Source organism: Onychomys torridus, chromosome X (genome assembly GCF_903995425.1).
Source record: "Onychomys torridus chromosome X, mOncTor1.1, whole genome shotgun sequence".
Lineage (NCBI taxonomy): Eukaryota > Metazoa > Chordata > Mammalia > Rodentia > Cricetidae > Onychomys > Onychomys torridus.
Window position 1 is genome coordinate 2,126,376 of NC_050466.1, and position 19,934 is coordinate 2,146,309.

Genomic DNA, 19,934 nt, shown 5'->3' on the forward strand with positions numbered 1-19,934 from the left:
AGGCCATCAGTTCCACTCTTGTCTTTTCTAGAAAGGTGAGTTAAGTTGAGGAAAGCCACTCTCTTTTTTTTGGGGGGGGGGGCTTTGAAGATAGGGGACAAGAAAAAGGGGGCAAAGGATAGAAACGGTAAAGGGCTGGGTATTTGCCACTAGACTAGTATCGTGTGAATAAAAACTGACTTCTACTTTCTCTTCATCAGGCCTGAAGGCGGTCTTGCAAAGAAGTTGCAGTGAGCATGCAGTTGGATACCTGGAACTCTGCGCTCTACGGGGTGCCAGGGCACCAAAAGCTGGAAGCTTTGCCCATGCCTTGTCAGGGGAAATCTGTAGAGGCTGGTCTATGTTGAGCACTGGTTGGAAGGAGCAGGTCTGTGCCAAAGCGAGAAAATGCAACTGCCAGTCTTGTACAAAAACTTTAAAAGCTCACAAGCTTCAAGCTCCAGAAGAGTCTCCAAATCCCAGAACTTCCCTGTCATCGAATCCTAGAAATTAAAACCTGACACTGTTGGCTTCAGGAAAACGGGGTACTTCAGAGCCCAGTGCTAAGGACCCCTATTTTCCATCTTTGTGATCTTGGGCAAGTTGCACCTCCATTTTCCCCATACAATACAGTAATGACGAGATGGAGCTCAAAGGGTGAGGATTGAACACAATTGTTTGTGAGAAATGTTCAGCTCTGTGGCTAGAATGCGGAAATTTCTAGATAGATGTTGGCTACCAAAATTATGGCAGTGACTTAGAATCCTAAACCTTTGGGAACTGTAGCTTTTCTTTCCTTTTGTTGTTTAGGTTTTTGAGACAGAATTTGGCTATATAGCCCCGGGCAGCATTAAACTCTTTATCCTTCTGCCTGAGCCTCCTGGGTGCTGGGATTACTGGTGTGTGTTAATGATGCTGGGTGAAACTGGGGCTTTTCAACAAAGGATGTCACAAAGGCTGGGGGCGGGAGTCAGAATCATCAGGCTATGGTTATATTGTTCCTGACAGGATGGGAACCCTGGGATGCCCTGTGTATGACTTTTTTTTTCCTTAATCTTGTTTTGGTGGTGCTGAGGATGGAACCGAGAGTCTTATGCTTGTTAAGCAAGCCCTCTGCCACTGAGCTGCATGCTGAGCCTTTCTTGCCCTAGCCCTTGGTTGTGATGTTCGATGCATTAGTATGGGGCCGTTAGGGCTGTTAGCAGGTGGGTGACTGCTGGGTCAGAGCACTGAGGCATAAACAGCATGTGGAGATCCTTTTCTCTTCACGCTGAGACTTCAGCAGATTCTAGGAGCCAGTGATTCTGAGACTCGTTGATTCTATGAATTTGTGGTAGGAGTACACCCCACTTTCTTTCTCCATGAACTGCATTACATAGCTCTTGCCTTCTATGGAAAGAAAGGTTACAGAGGTGTCCAGATCTCCCAACCTCTGGCAACAGGAATGGTGGTGATCATATGGACTCTTCCTAAGGAAAAAGCGAGGCCTGAAAAGCCTCTGGAAACCGAGCACTATTCCATGTCTTTCTTTGCTGTCTCCCATCCAAATGTTGGCCTTCAGATTCCTTCTCCTGTTCAAGCCAAGGGTCCTCAAACATCCTCCCATGCACAGAACCGTGGCTCGACCTGCCTTGGGATGCCTTTGTGATTTATTTTCCCTTACTTTTTTTTCTGACTCTCTACACACTTTTGTTTAAGAAATTGTGGTTTCTCAGGAGCCCTGTTATCTCATTGATACCTTTTACCTCTGTGGTGAGGGGAAGAAATCATATTTTCAGATGACTTGTAAAGGGCAAAGAAAAAACCCAAAATTTCAAAATTTCCGTTTAAGTCTCATAAGAATAAACAAAGCGAGAGAGAGAGAGAGAGAGAAAAAAAAAAAAAACTATGAGAACCCCCCCACCCTGTGATTATCAGCACACACACTCATCAAAAAAAATTGGATTATTAGAAGAGAGAGGTCTGCGGCTTCCACGCCGTGGTTTTTCTTCTCGGTATAAAAGCAAAGTTGTTTTTGATAATGTGGCAGTTTCCCACAAGCCAGGCTGATCCTTCTCTGTCAGTCCACTTCACCAAGGTGAGTGTCCCTGCTCTCCCCCACCAGACACAGCTCTGCTGGAGAAAGTGTCAGGGAGATAGCAGTTGGGGAGGGGCGGGTCAGGAGCCCTCCAGTCCAGCTGGAAACACACAGCCACTGTCAACTCCAGGTAAGGACTTGTGAAACTAATATCACTTATCCTAAGTACCAGATAGGTGGAGCAGTCAGTCCTTAAACTGGGACAAAAAGAAGCTAATTGATGGGTTGATGCACAGATGGACAGTGTTTTTTAAATGTCAATCAACTGCTAGTCTCTATGAATGCCAGAGCTCTGGGCCACTCAACATCTTGTCCAGCTGGATCTGGGCACTTGAACTGAATCTCATTTCTTTCCTCTTGATGCCCCCCACTTCTTTTCCTGTCTCACTCTGTTTCTTTGTCTGTCTCTGTCTTTCTCCCGTGAATGGCCACTCGATGTTCATGTCTTTTCAAGGCTCTGACTAGATTCCTCTCTGTCTCTTCCATCCTGACCACCTGTGTCCCATTGCTTTCCTCCACCTCTCTGACTCTCTGGGCTCACCTTCCTCCACCTGCTTCTCCACCCAGTGTCCGGCACAGAGACTGGACCACCACTGGCCCTTGCTAATAATGACTAGAGAGCTCCGTTTTCCAAAAATGGGTATCAGTTTTGTTGGTCCTAGGGGGAGGAGGGTTGTGAGCATCAGGTCAGTCTTAGCATTTAATTGAGCTTCTGCTGTCACATAAGAGGACACGCTCTTGAAAGGCACTTCACAGCGTAGTCAACCATGGTTTAGCAAAGGACTGTGTGAGTGTGACCAGAGTCCATGTCCACGGAGAACAGGCAGTTCAGGATGAAGGTGAGCTAGTCTCTTTAGGCTTAGTCCTGTGGCACTGTATCTGGTATATGGTAACTTCTCACTGTTAGCTGTTAGTATTTTTAAACAAATTAGAATCACGCTGTTTTGGGGGTTTGTTCCTGCTTTATTCAATCAACACCATCTTTGTAGCATACTAAAAATAATGAACACGTGATCTTTTATGTCTGCCATGACTGTCCTCATACCACACTCTGAATTGCCTGAATTAAGTGCTGATGGTTGGATAGTCAGGTTTCTTCTAATTACAAAAAGTCACGACTGACTCCTTGGACCCTGAAAATGGAGTAGCTGGGGAGGAAGGAGTATACGTTTTTAAGGATTGTTTTTTGTTTTCTCTGCAAATTGCTTTTCCAAAATGCTGTCTTGTTTTATGTTGTTTCTGTTCAAGCTAATCTTAGAATCTTAGGTGGGTAGTACCATTTTTAATCCATCATAAGAAAAAGTTACATTGTCAAATTTTGCATTCTTTGATGACTTTGAATGACTATAGGCCATTTGTGCTTTGTGAACAAGAGTTGTATGATCATGTTCTTAATCCTAATGGAGTACCCAAAGTTTTGTTTTCTACAGATCTTAATTTGGAAAGGATAATAACTTTTTATTGGCAATATGTATATGGCAAACATTTGCCCCAAGTTCATCAGTTGTGAATATGTGTTTTTTGTTTTTGTTTTGTTTTTGTTTTTGTTTTTAAGCTAAGGATTGAATTCAGGGCCTTATGCTAAATCCCCAACCCAAATATGTGTGTTTTAATTTTATCTATTTACTTATTTTATGAGTATGCATGTTTGCCTGCATGTGCACCATATGCGTGTCTGGTGCCCATAGAGGTCAGAGGAGGGTGTGGGATCCCATGGGACTAGAGTTACAGATATTTGTGAGTTGCCACATGGATGCTGGGAATTGAAGCCACCTCCTTGGGAAGAGCAACCAGTGCTCTTAACCAGTGAGCCATCTCTCCAGCTCCATTTGTGTGCTTTTCTATTGTTTTTGTTTTGAGATAGGGTCTCACTGTATAGCCCTGGCTGGCCTAGAGAACTCACTGTGTAGACCAGGCTGACCTCACATTCACAGAGATCCAGCCATCTGCCTCTGCCTCACAAGTGCTGGGACTAAAGGTACACGTCACTATACCTGACTGTCATTTGCTTTTTTTAAATACTTTTTGTGCTTTGTAATGCACATGTGTTTTATGTGTTCAGACTACTCTTTTCTTATGTGGCTTCTGTCTATGGCTTTGTGCTTTAAAAGTATTTTGCCACTTGAAAATGAGATAATTGTTCACCCCATATTGGCTTCCAGTCTCCTTTATGGCTTCATTTTTTCCACTTACTACAGAGGTCAAAAGTGTGGGTACTGGAGCCAGACTGTCTGGAACAACCTAGCCTCACCTCAAGTCATCTATGTGAATTTTAACCATCACTTAACCTCTCTGTCCCTCCATTTCCTCGTATGTACTATGATGGTTATACTAGTACCTACCTCAAAGGCTCTTTCTGGGGATTGGATCTATTAATCATGCTAGGTGCTTAGCACAAGGCTGAACACACAATGACAGGCATTAAAATGCATGTCTTCGGGGGATCTGGGAATTATTCTAGAGCCTGTAATGCTGGAGACATTTCAGGAGGGCAGAGAGGTACTTGTAGGAAAGTGGACTAATCATTCTATCCGGTCACTTGATTTTCTCCTGTCTCAGAAGCATTTGTTAATCTAGCCTGCACGATTCCTCATGTTGAAACATTGCATTCATCACAAATCCCATTTTCTCTATGCATAAGTAAGTCTATGGCCAAAGCTTTCTACTCTGCTCTAGTCCTTAGTGGTTGTTCTTGTACAAGACCAATACTGCTTTTCTGATGTTGCTTTGCAAAACAATTCAATACCAGCCATGGATGTCTCTGGCACCTAGTGGCAATTAGTCCTCCAGCCAGAGGCCAGTGATTATTTGAGTCAATTCTCTCTCTCTCTCTCTCTCTCTCTCTCTCTCTGTTTTTCACTCTTTTTCTCATTATTTCTCTGTCACTGTTTCTCTAAAGAGCTCTCATGTCTCTGTGATCTATTTCTGTTCCATCTCATGTCCCTCACTCTCTATCTCTATCTCTCTCTCCAACTGTATCTCTTCTCCCATGTCTGTTTCCCCATGTCTTTATTCAATACACATATGGGCGCACACACAAACACACATGATGGATGGATGGATGGATGGATGGATGGATGGATGGATGGATGGATGACAGGACAGAAAGACCCTGGCCTTCCTCCACCCCAAACTCTTTCCAGGCCTCACAGAGATGTTGTGTCATTTAAACCCAAGATCAGATCTCAGAATTCTCAGTGGGACCTCGCCTCTGACCATCCCCCATTATGGCCTCAGTTTACCCCACAGTACCCAGGAGACCTGAAGTGTCAGCCCCTTCTGCCTTCTCACAAATTGGATCCAGATTTCAGCAGGATGGTCCTTAATCATGTAATGAGGCCAAGCCTCAGAAACTCTGGCCTGGGTAAGACTCTGGGCCCCATGAGTCGGAAGCCCTAACTGACCAGAGAATAGTAATGATGGCGGGGTATCAGTCAGAATGTATCCTCAGAGTTGGTGCTGGATTCCTGGAGATCACTATTCTGAGGTCTTTCCTAAGAGCCTGGTGGTGTGCTCTTTCCATGAGTCCTAGGCCAAATGTCTTTCTCTTGAATGTTATGATTTGGGGAATGTTGTCCCAGGATAGGAGGGCTGGAGCCATATGTAAGTGTCCATTTATCAGTGAGACATTTTGCTTAGCATTTTATATGTACTAACTTTGGCAGATGGCCCCTGTTACTGTCCCAAATTAGAAAGGAGGGCAAAGCCTGTCCTACAGATCAGGACAGAATAGGGTCCTTCCAATTCTCTGCCTTTAGGGAGCTCGGGGAGGAAGCTGAGGAGAACTTGCTGACACTCCGGGCCCAGCAAGAGGCCTTATAGACTTTTGGGCTTCCTAGCCTTTAGGTGGTTCCCATTTCTTTGGACTCTGGGACAGTGATCCACACAGTGAGAAGGATCACACAGTGATCTCACACAGTGATCTCACACAGTGAGAAGGTGAATCCATGCACCCTACAAAGTTTGTATTCCTGAGATACTGAAATCCATTGGCTCTAAGAAATGAGATCTTATAGTTCTAAGTTTCGGTTACTATACCATTTGAAGACCCAACAGGAGGTCCCAATATCCATGAGGCCTGCCTAACACTCACCAAGCATCCAACCTTGGGCCTCTCTGACATCCAAGAAATACAGGGTCTACAGAACTTGGGGTTTGCATGGTGGCCAGATGGACGTCACCTACCACATCCGCTAGCACCCACGTCACCCTACCTGGGCCTATCCGGCTATGGGATGGACCAGGCAGTTCTCGGAACGAAACCTGTGGGGTGGGTTGTCTGCCCCCTTCTCTTCCTCTTTGTTGCCGATGAAGCCCGGTACATCCGGCCGCCATGACGTCAATGGCAGAAAAATCTGGCCAAGTTGGGGTTGTGACAACAGGGCCCAGATGTAGACCCCGATAGGAAAACATATTCTGTGTCCCAGAAACAACCTCCATACAGCTTCTGAGAAATAGTCAAAAAGGGACGCCCCAACAGACAGTGCAGGAAGCTGGCTGGCCAGCCCAGCTCTCTAGGTCCCTACTACCACTAGACAGACCATATCCAATTTGGGTCCCCTTTCTTAGAATGTACTGATGCTTCCCAGAGTCAGACCAGTTCCAGATGTATTTAGGGAGGAGATTTCTTATAAGTTCTGGCCAAATATCTAGACTGCTTCAAAAGTGACCATGGTCCGCCCATGAGGGCTAAGCCATTATGGTGGAAAATTCTACTCACCAAACTTGATACGTGTTTGCTTGGACTGCTGTAATGAAGTATCACAAACTGGGTGACTTATACAGCATAGTTTATCGTGTCACAGTTCTGGAGGCTAGAAGACCAAGATCAAGATGTCAGCAGGGTTGGCTCCTTTTATAACCCCTCCCTGGCCTTCTCCTAGTTTCTGGTTATTTTCCTTGCTGTCCTTTGCCTTGGAGAAGCATTACTTCATGGCTGCCTGCCTTCATTCAGTCTTTCACTTCCTCATCTCATTACAGCCTCCAAGGACCCAGACCCCTGGTTTTCACGCTAATGTTTTAACCCCTGAGATACTACAGTTTTAATACCTACGTATTAAACTCACACCAATCTCTCTCAGGGCCACAGTTCTGACAATCCCCATGACATGATAGCAAAGAAGAAATCGCCTTCCAGGACACTTGTGTGCTCCCTTGGCTGTTTTCAGTAGAATAGAGAATGACATAGACATGGAGCAGGGATTTTATGAACTGTAGACACAGATACATACTTCCTCGAGAAAGATGTGGAGACATTGGCCTGGAATGGTGCCTTGTAATCCCAGCACTCAGAAAGCAGAAGCTAACAGCTCAAGAACAACACAGCTGTGTAATGAGTTCCAGGCCAGCCCAGGCTAAATGAGCCCCTGTCCAAAAAAAGAAAGGCGGTGCCAGGCTATAGAAAAACTATAGAATTATGAACCTGGGTACCCCTTTAATTTAAAAGGGGGATAGAAATATATAGTCACTTCAAGATCTGATTGCCTCTCTGACTAGAACTGTAATATCCTGGGGAAAAAAAGCCATGCCTCTCAGGGGCTATAAGGTACTGGGGCTCAGCAGAGAGGCCTGGGTCACCACTGACAGTTTTCAGACTATGACTACAGCAGAGTAAAGCACCATCTGTAACTGCAGGTTAGAGTGGCAACCACAAGGGAACTGTGGTATGGCTAGGGGAAGAGGATATGGTGTAGGAATTCCAAGCTTGAGGAGCAGAGATTGGGGCAAGTAGGGGTGAGGCTAATTTGGGGAGCTCCCAAAGCCCTAGATCAAGAAATCCTATCCCTCTTTTTTCCGGCCACCTGCCATGCTAACACCATGCAGGACAAAAGCCCAGAGAAGACTAACCCCCACTGTGGCCCTCAGCTCTGCAGTCTTGAATTCAGTTACCTACCCGCATGTCTCTCCAGGCATCTAATGCTACTTTTGCGTCTAGCCACAGCTGCCTGCTGTCATCACTGCAAACTCTGCTCCTCCATCCTCCATCTCTGGTAATGCCCACTTTGTCATAGCTGCTTCTGCCAAAGGGTCATCTTGACCCTTTCTCTCATCTCCTACATCCAAGCTCCCAGCAATTTTTCCCGACTCTGTCTTCTAAGGGGACTTAGTATCCAGCCATTTCTTACCAGCTCCTCTGCCATTATCCAGGTTGGTAGCAGCAGCATCACCTGCCTAAACTACTGCAGTAGACTTCTCACTAGTACTACTAGTTCGCTGGAATCTTCCCTCGCATAGCATCCAGCTGAATCTTTTGAGCTCATGCCCAAGTCACTGGAATCAAATAATGAGAACAGAGTCTAAGACAAGCCCCAGAAGAATCAGCAAAGATTGCAACCTGTACAGAATGCAGGGGGTACCAGAAGGCTGAGGCTCCACCAACTAACTCCCCATTGCCCCACATTCACAACAGGGCTGTGTGGTGAATGCAGACAAGTCAGGTGCTGGACATGTACATGTGGGGGATATACATATATGTGTTATATACATATTATATACACACACACACACACACACACACACATACATACATATATCAGGGTAGGGTGTATGTGTGTAAGACAGACAAGGGCTAGGGTATAGTTATGGGGCCCTTTGGGGCATGCCCTAGTCAATATCTGCTCTGACCAGAGGTTATCTGTATGGTTCAATTGGATGACCATCTTACACCACCCATGGAACGTATGTGACTCCATTCCACTGTCGTCCCTGCAGCCTGCCTCTGACAAGAACCCAATGCCCAACCCCAGGCCAGCCAAGCCCGTGGCCCCTTCCTTGGCCCTTGGTCCCTCCCCAGGAGTCTTGCCAAGCTGGAAGACTGCACCCAAGGCCTCAGAGCTCCTAGCCACCAGGGGTCCTGGGGGAACCTTCCAAGGCCGGGACCTGCGAGGTGGGGCTCACACTTCTTCCTTGAACCCCTTGCCACCATCACAGCTGCAGGTGAGGCCCAGGGCCCAGAATGGGGCAAGCAGGGTGGGGTACCTGGGCCTATAGGTGCCGACCTTTACTGTGGCATATGGCAGGAGGGGGGCTGGCTGGGGCACAGGAAGTGGTTTATGGGTCCCAGGCAAGTCTATGACTTATGCAGATGTTGCAGGGCCAAGAAAATCCCCACTCTCCAGGCCTCAGATTCGAGGCTTCCCCCACCCTCCCAATCCTTGTCCCAAAAGGAGACCTTATAGTCTCACTGTGACAAGAGGAGATGGCTGGAGCCCAGAAAGGTAAGGTGACAGTGTTGGGACCAACTCTACCTCTTGTAACAACTGTTTGATATTGGTGAGTCATGTCTCCATGAGCCTCAGAGTCCATGTGAACTGGCTATGTTAATAGTTCCTACCACGTGGAACTTTAGTGAAAAGCTGATGAATAAGACACAGAACTGTGACAATGAGGCTAGCATCTCATGGTATCTGCCTCTCCTTCCAGCTGCCGACAGTACCCCTGGTCATGGTGGCACCCTCTGGGGCCCGACTAGGTCCCTCACCCCACCTGCAGGCACTTCTCCAGGATAGACCACACTTCATGCATCAGGTATGGAATCTGAACAGGCTGGGACGAGGGAGCAAACAGGACAACCATGAGGCAGAGTCCGAGCCAGGCTGAGCCATGGCCCATGTCTGTTCCTCAGCTCTCCACTGTGGATGCCCATGCCCAGACCCCTGTGCTGCAAGTGCGCCCACTGGACAACCCGGCCATGATCAGCCTCCCACCACCTTCTGCTGCCACTGGGGTCTTCTCCCTCAAGGCCCGGCCTGGCCTGCCACCTGGTAAACACCTCAGCTTTCTCCCTATGGCTTCACAGAATCTCCAAGTCCTCAGATCTTCATACACAATGTAAACTTTTTCTGAATTGCAGCCCTATAGAGGTCTAGAGGGGTCTTAAGAGTCATGAACATTCCAACTTCCAAAAACCCTCAGGCTTAGAACCTTGAAGACATAGAATGTCAAAAATCATAAATCACTGCCATTAGTCAAAATGTCATTATTTACCAATGGGTGTCTTTAGGCTGCCCTGTCAGAACCCCTGCTCTGTGCAAACAGCAGTGTCCTAGGAGTCAGAATCTTCAAGATTCAGGGAACATAGAAGCCTTCTGGGACAAGCTGCAGAGCCTGGCTTGCAGCTCCAGAAGTATATGGTCTCTACCCACAGGGATCAATGTAGCCAGTCTGGAATGGGTGTCCAGGGAGCCAGCTCTACTCTGCACCTTCCCACGCTCAGGGACACCCAGGAAAGATAAGTAAGTTGCCAGTGTTGGGAAGAACCCATTCTCTCTGCCCACCCCTCTGCTCATATCCTGGATTCTCACCCCCAACCTAGCAACCTTTTGGCTGCACCGCAAGGATCCTACCCACTGTTGGCAAACGGAGTCTGTAAGTGGCCTGGTTGTGAGAAGGTCTTCGAGGAACCAGAAGAGTTTCTTAAGTGAGTATCCTGACTCTACTCATGGGGTTCTGGTGTCTGAACAGAGGTCTGGACTGCACACCTCAACTCAGAATCCTTTTGATGGATAAGAAGAAAGGAGTAAAGACTGAGACCTCATCCCTCCCTGGTCTGTGATCGTGGGCAAGTTACTGGACTTTTCTAGGTCCAGGTTGTCTCACTTCTATGATGAGACATAATAATAAAGGTATATGCTGATAGTTATCTTAGTTCCATTTTATACACAAAGGAACTAAGGCCAAACAGAATTAAGTGTCAGTTAAGCACACACAGGCGTGACTGTTGACCATGAACCCAGGCAGCCAGGCTCCAGAACCCACACTCCCAACTGCTTTTATCCCGCTTTCCCTCACACAACACACATTTCTGCTCCTCAGATTTCTGCTCCTCTAGATGACTGCAGCTCTTTCCCCTCGGCTTTCTATCTGCTCCCTTCACCTTCTGTGTTTCACTAATCATGCCTAACTCTTGGCAATGATACATGTCCTGCATGGCCAGGCCTTTGCATAGGCTGTGCCCACCACCTCAAGTCCTGTTCTCCCTCTTTCTAATAGCTCAGGCCTGGAAGCCAGCAGTTGCTGAAGAGTGTGTGTTTAAGGCAGTCCTGATGGGAGAGAGAGACGGGGGTCTGGTTGAGTGTAGAGAAACTGACTGTAAGGAGAAATCTCCCAAAGGGTCTTGGCTGTCCCTAAATGGAACACCAAGCCAGGAGGCCTGAGCCAGCATGGTCAGCTACATGGAATCTTCTCCTTGCTCAGGCACTGCCAAGCAGATCACCTCCTGGATGAGAAGGGCAAGGCGCAGTGCCTCCTGCAGAGAGAAGTGGTACAGTCTCTGGAACAGCAGGTAATGCCTGCAGGGTGTGGCTGAGGGCAAAGAAGGGGGGGGGGACCTTAGTGCAGTCAAACGTGTGGCTAAGAAAGACCAAGGGGAGAGCTCACTTTGGTGTACATCCCCACAGCTGGAGCTGGAAAAGGAGAAGCTGGGTGCTATGCAGGCCCACCTGGCCGGGAAGATGGCACTGTCAAAGGCTCCAGCTATGGTGAGTACCCCAAGTCCAGATACAGAAGACTTTACTGTCTAGGGGCAAGAGAGACCAAGTGACCTCTTCTCACACACAGGCCCTGGTCTGTACAGGCCATTTCCACCTCTTTAATATGCTTACACACCGTCTGACCTTGTGGCCCCAAAGCAACAGTAAATAGCCACATAGAGAAGGCAGACAGTAACCTCAATGCACCAGTGGCAGACTCAGAGGGTGCACTAGAAAAAGACAACAACCTGAGAACATTGCCCACTGTAGGGTCGGTCCTGTGCGAGCATACATTTCACACACCCAGTCCCAGGCCCTTTGCCCATGTGAACTTACTCAAGTCTCATACTACCACTGTCATCCGAATGACCAAATGAAGACAACTGAAGTCAGGAAGACTCAGTGGAGTCTCTCAAATTCACAGGTGGATGCTAGGGGATCCCAGTTCAGCCCCTGCTCACCCCCAGCCTCAGCATCTATGGTTTCATAGCACGCTCACTCCTGTATCTAATCAAGATGCTCCACAGCTACTTTGTGGAGTTCTGCCACAGCCTGCAATTGGCAAGAGGGTGGTGCCCTTCTCAAAAGCACTGACCTCACTAGACACATGCTATGCACTTATACTTCTAGCCACTTAAAGGAGGATCGCTTGACCTCTTGAATTCAAAACCATTCTGACCAACACGGAAAGACCTTGTCTCTAAAAACAAAAACAAACAAACAAACAAACAAACAAAAACTGAGTTGCCACATCCAGCCATGATATAAGGGTTTGTGTCCAGTCTTATTTTATCTTATTTTATCAGAAACAGAGGAGGTGTTGATCTGGGAGAGAGCAGGTGTGGAGGGAGGATCTGGGAGGAGTGGAGGGAGGGGAAACTATGGGTGAGAGAAGAATAAAAGTTTAAAAATGCCAGGCGGTGGTGGCGCACGCCTTTAATCCCAGCACTCGGGAGGCAGAGCCAGGCGGATCTCTGTGAGTTCGAGGCCAGCCTGGTCTACAGAGCGAGATCCAGGACAGGCTCCAAAGCTACACAGAGAAACCCTGTCTCGAAAAAAAAGTTAAAAAAAAATACAAATAGCCAGATGGTGGTGGCACACGCCTTTAATCCCAGCACTCGGGAGGCAGAGCCAGGCGGATCTCTGTGAGTTCGAGGCCAGCCTGGTCTACAGAGCGAGATCCAGGACAGGCTCCAAAGCTACACAGAGAAACCCTGTCTCGAAAAAAAAGTTAAAAAAAAATACAAATAGCCAGATGGTGGTGGCACACGCCTTTAATCCCAGCACTCAGGAGGCAGAGGCAAGTGGATCTCTGTGAGTTCGAGGCCAGCCTGGTCTACATGAGCGAGATCCAGGACAGCCAGTGCTGTTACATAGAAACCTTGTCTTGAAAAACAAAACAAAACAAAACAAATAAACAAATAAACAAATAAACAGGAGTTGGGGAGAATGTTCAATGGGAAGAGTAAAAGGATCTGAGTTTGGATCCCAGCACCCACACCAATTGCAGAGTAGTACAAGTCTCTAACCCAGCGCACTTAGGTGGAGACAGAATTACCCAAAATGCTGTGCATGGTAGCACAGGCCTTTAATCCCAGCACCCAGGAGACAGAGGCAGTCAGATCCCTATAAATTCAGGCCAGACTGGTCTACATAGGGAAACTCTGTCTGAAAAAAACCAGAATCCCCCAAACTGAAAGCTCATAGGCCAGCTAACCTGTCATAAGCAGAGGCATACAGGAGATCCTGTCTCAAACAAGGTGAAAGGTTAGGACTAACATCCAAGATTGCCCTCCGATCTCTACACATGCACCAGCACTTACACACATACAAACATGCATGTGTATACACATCATACATACACACAAGTGAGATATAAACATAACTAAATAAGTAAATGCAAATTTTAAAATAAATTGGGGTTGGGGGACTGGAGAGATGGATCAGGGATTAAGAGAACCTGCTGCTCTTCCAGGGGATCAGAGTTTCCCAGCACCCACAGGGCAGCTCACAACTGTCTCTAACTCCAGTTCCAGTGGATCCAGTGCACTTTTCTGGCCTCCACAGGCACCAGGCACATATGTGGTGCACAGACATGCATGCAGGCAAAATGCCATACACACAAAATCCTTTTGTTCATTTACAATCAAAATAGAATGGAAGCTGGGTATAATGACTCATACCTATAATCCCAGCACTCCAGAGGTGGAGGCAAGAGGATCAGGAGTTTCAAGGTCATCCTATGATACATAATAAACTAGAGGGCCGGCATGGGCTACATGAGACCTGCCTCAGAAAAACACTTGGGAGGTTGATACAGCAAGTGGGTGCCCCAAGTTTGAGGCCATCCTGTGCTACATAGTAAATTGCAGACTAGCCTGTATTACAATGTCAGACCCTGCATAAGTAAATAAGTAAACAAGCAAACTTTTTATTGTTGTTGTTGTAATTTTTTTTGGTTTTTCGAGACAGGGTTTCTCTGTGTAGCTTTGGAGCCTGTCCTGGACTAGCTCTGTAGACCAGGCTGGCCTCGAACTCACAGAGATCCACCTGCCTCTACCTCCCGAGTGCTGGGATTACAGGCGTGCGCCACCACCGCCCAGCACAAGCAAACATTTTTAAAAGTAAAATGGAAAGCCAGTGTGGTGGCACACGCCTTTAATCTCAGAACTTGGGAGGAAGAGGTAGGTGGATCACTGTGAGTTTGAAGCCAGCCTGGTCTACAGAGTGAGCTCCAGGACAGCCAGGACTACACAGAGAGACTCTGTCTAATATATATATATATATTAAAAATAGAAGCCACACGTGGTGACACACACTTATAATCCCAAAACTCCAGAGGTAGAGCTAGAAGATGGGAGGTACAGGCCAGCCAGATTTATATAGTGAGACTATCTCAGAAAAAATAATTAAGTAAGACAAAAATAAAATGAATAGACAAGGCATGGTGGTACATTCAGGATGCAGAGGCAGGTAAGTTTCTGTAAGTTCCAGGCCAGCCAGGGTTACATAGTAAGACCCCATCTCTAATAGTAATAATAATAAAAATAATAACAATATTTTTAAACAAAATAAATAGACATGAATATGAGAGAGAGATTTGTGAGGAGGAAGCAGGTAAGCAGTAGAGGGAGGAAGTAGGGTGAAAGCGGTCTGTACATATTGCATACATGTGCAAAATTGTCCAGAAACAAATTTAGTTAATAATAAAAATACAAAATCATTTTGGAAAGGATAAAACAAAATGAAAAGCTTAAGCCTCTCAATCACCATTCTCTCCTGAATCGGCCCAGGCCTCAGTGGACAAGAACTCTTGCTGCATTGTAGCTGCGAGCACGCAGGGCAGTGTTCTCCCAGCCTGGTCTGCTCCCCGGGAGGCTTCAGACAGCCTGTTTGCAGTGCGGAGGCACCTCTGGGGAAGCCATGGAAATGGCACCTTTCCAGGTCAGTGGAATCTGCACCCCATCTGATGACCCCACGCTCCTAATACCAATTGGTGCCAGGAGGTACAAAGGAGTTCCCATTCCCCTCTCAACCCCACCAGCAGCTGGGAGGAAACTGTACCTGAGTTTATTAGACCTAGAAGCCTCCAATGGTTACAAATCCATAGCTCTGGGCCCGTGTCTTTTGGGGATTAGAGCCATGCCTCACCCACCTGGCATCAGCTGTTTCATTTGGTCATGAGAGAGGAACCTAGCTAAGTAATTCCAAAGAACCCTCCTTTCTTCCTACCTCAAGGGGAATCAGGTGGAATGTTCCAAGCTCACCAATCCACTCCCACCTGCCAGGCCTAGGTTGTGGATTTACCAGGAACCACAACTCTTCGGTGTCATATTGGTTACACCACTTGAACTGCTGACATGCTTTTGATGTGCACGTCGCCTGACTTCATTTCATTGGGGAGAGCTATTTTGGGAAGAGTGGTACAAGGAAGAATTAGCTTATGGCGGGTACTCAGTAAACAGTACCTCTGTGTGACCACAGACCCACCCCCCTCCATCCTTGGTGCTAATGGGAGGATTTCAGGCCTCGGACTCACAGTGGAGACAAAGGTGGCGTAGGGTGTGAGGAGGTCACGGGGCCTGATCCTATCCCAACCCTCTGCAGAGTTCTTCCACAACATGGACTATTTCAAGTTCCACAACATGAGACCCCCTTTCACCTATGCCACCCTCATCCGATGGGTAAGCAGGGCAGCCTAGGCCTGGCAGCTGGGGGTGGGGTGCTTGCCTCCCACACTGCTACGTCCCTCTGCACCAAGAGTGGGATCCTGCATTAACAAACCTCAGCTCTGAGGAGCCCAAAGGTGTGATGCTTCTTGACAGCTTCACCCCACATCTGTCCCTGGACCTAAAACTACTACAAGCCAAACTGGGACACTCAAAACTATCCTTTCCACTGTCCACCCCACTACTAACTTCACCCCATTCTCTCCTTCCCCTCCCTTGACCCACAACAACACACCTATCCCAGGCGGAAAGCCTAGAGTAGGTTCCCCCCTCAGGCACAATTCTAAGGAAGCATGCTCATCCCACCCGACTCCACCTTCCAGGCCATCCTGGAAGCTCCAGAGAAGCAGAGAACACTCAATGAAATCTACCACTGGTTCACACGCATGTTTGCCTACTTCAGAAACCACCCAGCCACCTGGAAGGTGAGCATCTCTGTACACAGTGGGGGCTGGGATGGCTCCAAGGGTGGTTAACCTTGGGCTAAATATTTGGGAAAAGGGCAGGTCAGTGCTGAGGGCTGCTGAGCTCACTGGATGACTACCCATCCCATCCCTGCCTGGGGACCTGGTCTTCCTTCCACAGAATGCCATCCGCCACAACCTGAGTTTGCACAAGTGCTTCGTACGAGTGGAGAGTGAGAAGGGAGCAGTGTGGACCGTCGATGAGTTTGAGTTTCGCAAGAAGAGGAGCCAACGCCCCAGCAAGTGCTCCAACCCTTGCCCTTGATCTCAAAACCAAGACAAGAAAGATGGACAGGGGCCAAAACACGAAACTGAGGCTGTGGAGGCAAGGAGGCAAGTCCCGGACATATCTACAGAGACCAGGCAATGGTGTTTCTGCCGTCTCGCCTGTCTAGCTGCCCTCCTGGATTGTATCTTCTGCCTTCAGGCTGAGGGACACCAATCCCAGCCCAGCCCCTATCCCCAACCCATTCCCAAGATGGGCTTTCCCTCATACCCAGCTATACATACAGTCTCCCTTGGCTACTCCCAAGTGGGAAAATGACACAGACACACACCGCCATAATCCTGTCCCCTGGACTCAACCCAAACCCTAAAGCACAAAGAGCCTGCCTTGGTACATTCTTCTGCCCTCAAAGTTGCATGGTCTTGCAGTTTCATACAACTGCAATCCTACTGACTCATACCCGAAAGCACTCACCCACAACATCTGGAACCATGGGCACTATCACATATAGGTATATATGCAGACCCTTGCACAACAGCAGCACTAGAACCTTCCAGATTACATCCCAGAAAACCACAGGCATAACTGGTCATACACAGCCTCATGCAATGCCCCCAAAATAATCAACAGTCAGACATAGCTTGTCAGAACTCACACATGCGCACACATGCAGCCCCCTCCACTGTATCTCCTGAGCTCCATGAATACACATTGACTCACCAAAATGTACCCCATGACTCACTTGCCACTGACTCCAGTCCCCGAACCCAAACCCCAATCCATGCCTCAGCGTGGACCACAGAAGAACTTCTCTTTTATTTGGGATCCAAGGCCTCTGGCCCCCAATGCCCATCCAATAAACTGTGGCCAAGCTAGACAATCACCCTGATCAAAGATGGGACCAGATAAGCAGGCACCTGGGTTCAAGATGCCAGCAGGAAAAAGTGGGTACCAAACAGAAGGCAGTGCTGGAACAAGTGCTTGGGCACTGTCTCCAGCACCCCCAAATTCCTGCCTGTGGCTAGGAGACCTCCATCGGGGCTCTAGGCCTCCCGGACCCGGCCCAAGAGGCCAGCATTCTCCTGGCGAAGGGCTCGGTAGTCCTCACAGATCTTCTCCAGGTTGCTCAGAGTCTTCTTGCCCATCTCTGTCTCAATCTAAGACAACATGATGCACACATCTTCAGCATGCAGGGCCCATTTTCCAGCCCCTGCTGGCTGCCCCTCTCTACTGCGTTACTCTACTCCTCCCATCCCTGGAACAGTGGCCTGCCCCTTCCCATCACCAGGCCATTGTGTATGTCCTTCCCTCTGCCTAAAGTCACAGCTTCTGCCATGGGTTCTGGGAGGTGGGCATTAAGAGCCTCAAGCTAGAAGCCAGGGCTTAGAGTAGACAACTGGCTAGCTCCAGGTGCCAGGCACAGCAGGCATTAAGGCTGAGCCTCTAGCTGGAAGTTGTCTGGTTTCACAGACTCTCAGTGTAAAACAAGGAGCTAACCCCTGGCCTGCCTCCATTCCCCTTCCCATTCCCAGATCTCACCTGCTCCTCAAGGTCTCGAACTTCCCTCATAATAGTGCCCGTGTCCTCAATGGTCTGGATGAGCTGACTGCAATTCTGGAGACAAGAATACAAGGCTTGCACCTGTGCTAGCCCTCTACAGCTAGCCCACCAGGAATATGGCTCCCCTCACCTCATGCAGGGCAGCTAGGTATTTGTAAGCTTTCCGAACAGCATCATCCTTCTTAGCATCCTGAAAAGACAGAAGGGACCGCAAACATAGCAGCCAGCCATTCCCGCTTTTTCCACTACTCCATTCCCCTACAGAGCCATCCTTTACTACCACACCCTCCACAGAGCAAAGCTAGGCCCAAGCAACAGGCAACAGTGCCCAGTCCCACCCCTCCCCTCCCCCAGGCCAGCCGGCTTTATACCTTGAACACGAGCTCATCAGTCACTGCAAATGTCCGGTCCAGCTTCCCAGAGAGAGAGTTGATTTCCTTCTGAAGTTCCTTTGTGTCCGACAAGATCTGACAGAAACCAGGGTAGCCATCAGTCCATGTCGGGGGCATGGTGGCTGTGCCTGTACTTACATCCAGTCAGGGCCTGTGTCACTGTGTTGGGGTGGCTTGGGTACACTGTATTTGACTAGTATATGTTGGGGTGTGCCTGAGCAGCTCTACCTATCAGAGACGATACAGCCCCTGTGTAACTACCCTAGTCCACATGATCCATCCATCAGAGCCACAGTGGCACACCTTAGTGATCTCTTCCTTCTGCTTCCGGATGTTGCCCACAATCTCCAGGATGCGCTGGGTATAGGCCAGCCGGGACACATCTTTTGGCAGAGTCTCCAGCTCTGACACCTAGACAGGAACATGGCAGGCATGAGCCCAAGCCCCACACCTCACCCACCATGACAACTCGGGGCCCTAAAATCGGCCTTACCAGCTGCTTATAGACCTCCTCCTTCCTGCGGGCCTCCTCTGCAGCTGCCCGAACACTCTGGTGCAGCTCCTGGATTTCTGCCAGCCGTCGAGATGATTCCAGCTGCCAGGAACCCATAGACAGAAGGCAGTGAGCAGAGCTTAGAGACAGCCCCCAATGGAGGCAGTTCTCTCCTCTCAGGACCTACCTCCCTACAATCCTGGAGTTTTCGGAGGTGGCGGTACTCAGCAAGAAGCGGGACTCGATGTTTCTCCCACTGACTTGCTAGATGAATAACCCGCTGGGCACTACTCTCCACCACGTGCTGGCAGGAGTCAGGGAGTATGTCAGAACAGGCTGGATCCATCCACTCCGCCCTTCTCAGCCCAACCCCAATCCCAGCTCACCTGCAGCTTGGCCAGGTTGGCAGCCCCGTCAGGCAGCAATTCCACCGCCCTGCTCTTCAAGCGTAGGGCCTGCTCCTGCTCAGCCACACTGAGTTCACTTTGTCGACACTCGGCTTCCACCTGGTATACTCACAGCCAAGCTCCCAGTCATATACACAGCTCATAATCCTAGTGAGCCCAGCTCAAGGCTTTACACATCACCCCATGGCCTCTACTCCAGGCCTCTGGATCTTCAGCTCCATACCGACAGCCAGAAGCCCTGAGAAGCCCTGCTCCACTGATGCCCATAGCTGCTATGTCCCCCTACAAAGCCTGACTGATACCCAAATGTGCCTCTAACCCCTGAAGGTCCACCAAGCCATCAATCCAACATCTTTCTTTGCCTCACAAGTTCTCCTGAACCTTCAACACCACCAGAGGTCCCTAGCATCCTCCATCAACAAGCCTGGCATCTATAGACCTCTATGGAGCATCTCTCAAGGCCCTAGTTCTGACCTGATCCAGCCCAAGTCCCTCTCCCAGCCCCTCACCTGCATAAGGTTCATTCCCAAGGTCTTCATGTCAGCTTCAACCTCCTCAATGTTGTGGTTCACACTTGCCAGCTGCTCCCGAAGCGACTCTAACTCCTGCTCTTGAGCTGCCCGTGTGTCCTGGGAAG

General features: G+C 48.6%; 2 protein-coding genes across 2 annotated transcripts in view; one reads left to right on the plus strand and one right to left on the minus strand.

Annotated features, from left to right (window-relative positions):
* Positions 1–17,290, plus strand: Foxp3 (forkhead box P3). The gene is made up of 13 exons (XM_036175104.1): positions 1–35; positions 201–636; positions 8,768–8,992; positions 9,479–9,583; positions 9,681–9,819; positions 10,203–10,290; positions 10,371–10,475; positions 11,252–11,339; positions 11,455–11,535; positions 14,820–14,970; positions 15,634–15,710; positions 16,079–16,180; positions 16,341–17,290. The coding sequence occupies exons 3-13, from the start codon at positions 8,789–8,791 to the stop codon at positions 16,482–16,484; spliced, it is 1,284 nt and encodes a 427-aa protein (XP_036030997.1). The 5' UTR covers positions 1–35; positions 201–636; positions 8,768–8,788; the 3' UTR covers positions 16,485–17,290.
* Positions 17,242–19,934, minus strand: part of Ccdc22 (coiled-coil domain containing 22) — an 11,635-nt gene continuing 8,942 nt past the window's right edge. Inside the window, exons 9-17 of the mRNA XM_036175103.1 lie at positions 19,807–19,926; positions 19,277–19,396; positions 19,078–19,194; positions 18,891–18,992; positions 18,701–18,808; positions 18,377–18,472; positions 18,136–18,195; positions 17,985–18,059; positions 17,242–17,602 (exon numbers count right to left, since the gene is read on the minus strand). Of these exons, the coding sequence (XP_036030996.1) occupies positions 17,489–17,602; positions 17,985–18,059; positions 18,136–18,195; positions 18,377–18,472; positions 18,701–18,808; positions 18,891–18,992; positions 19,078–19,194; positions 19,277–19,396; positions 19,807–19,926 (912 nt within the window). The 3' untranslated portion in view covers positions 17,242–17,488. The remainder of the gene's footprint in view (positions 17,603–17,984; positions 18,060–18,135; positions 18,196–18,376; positions 18,473–18,700; positions 18,809–18,890; positions 18,993–19,077; positions 19,195–19,276; positions 19,397–19,806; positions 19,927–19,934) is intronic.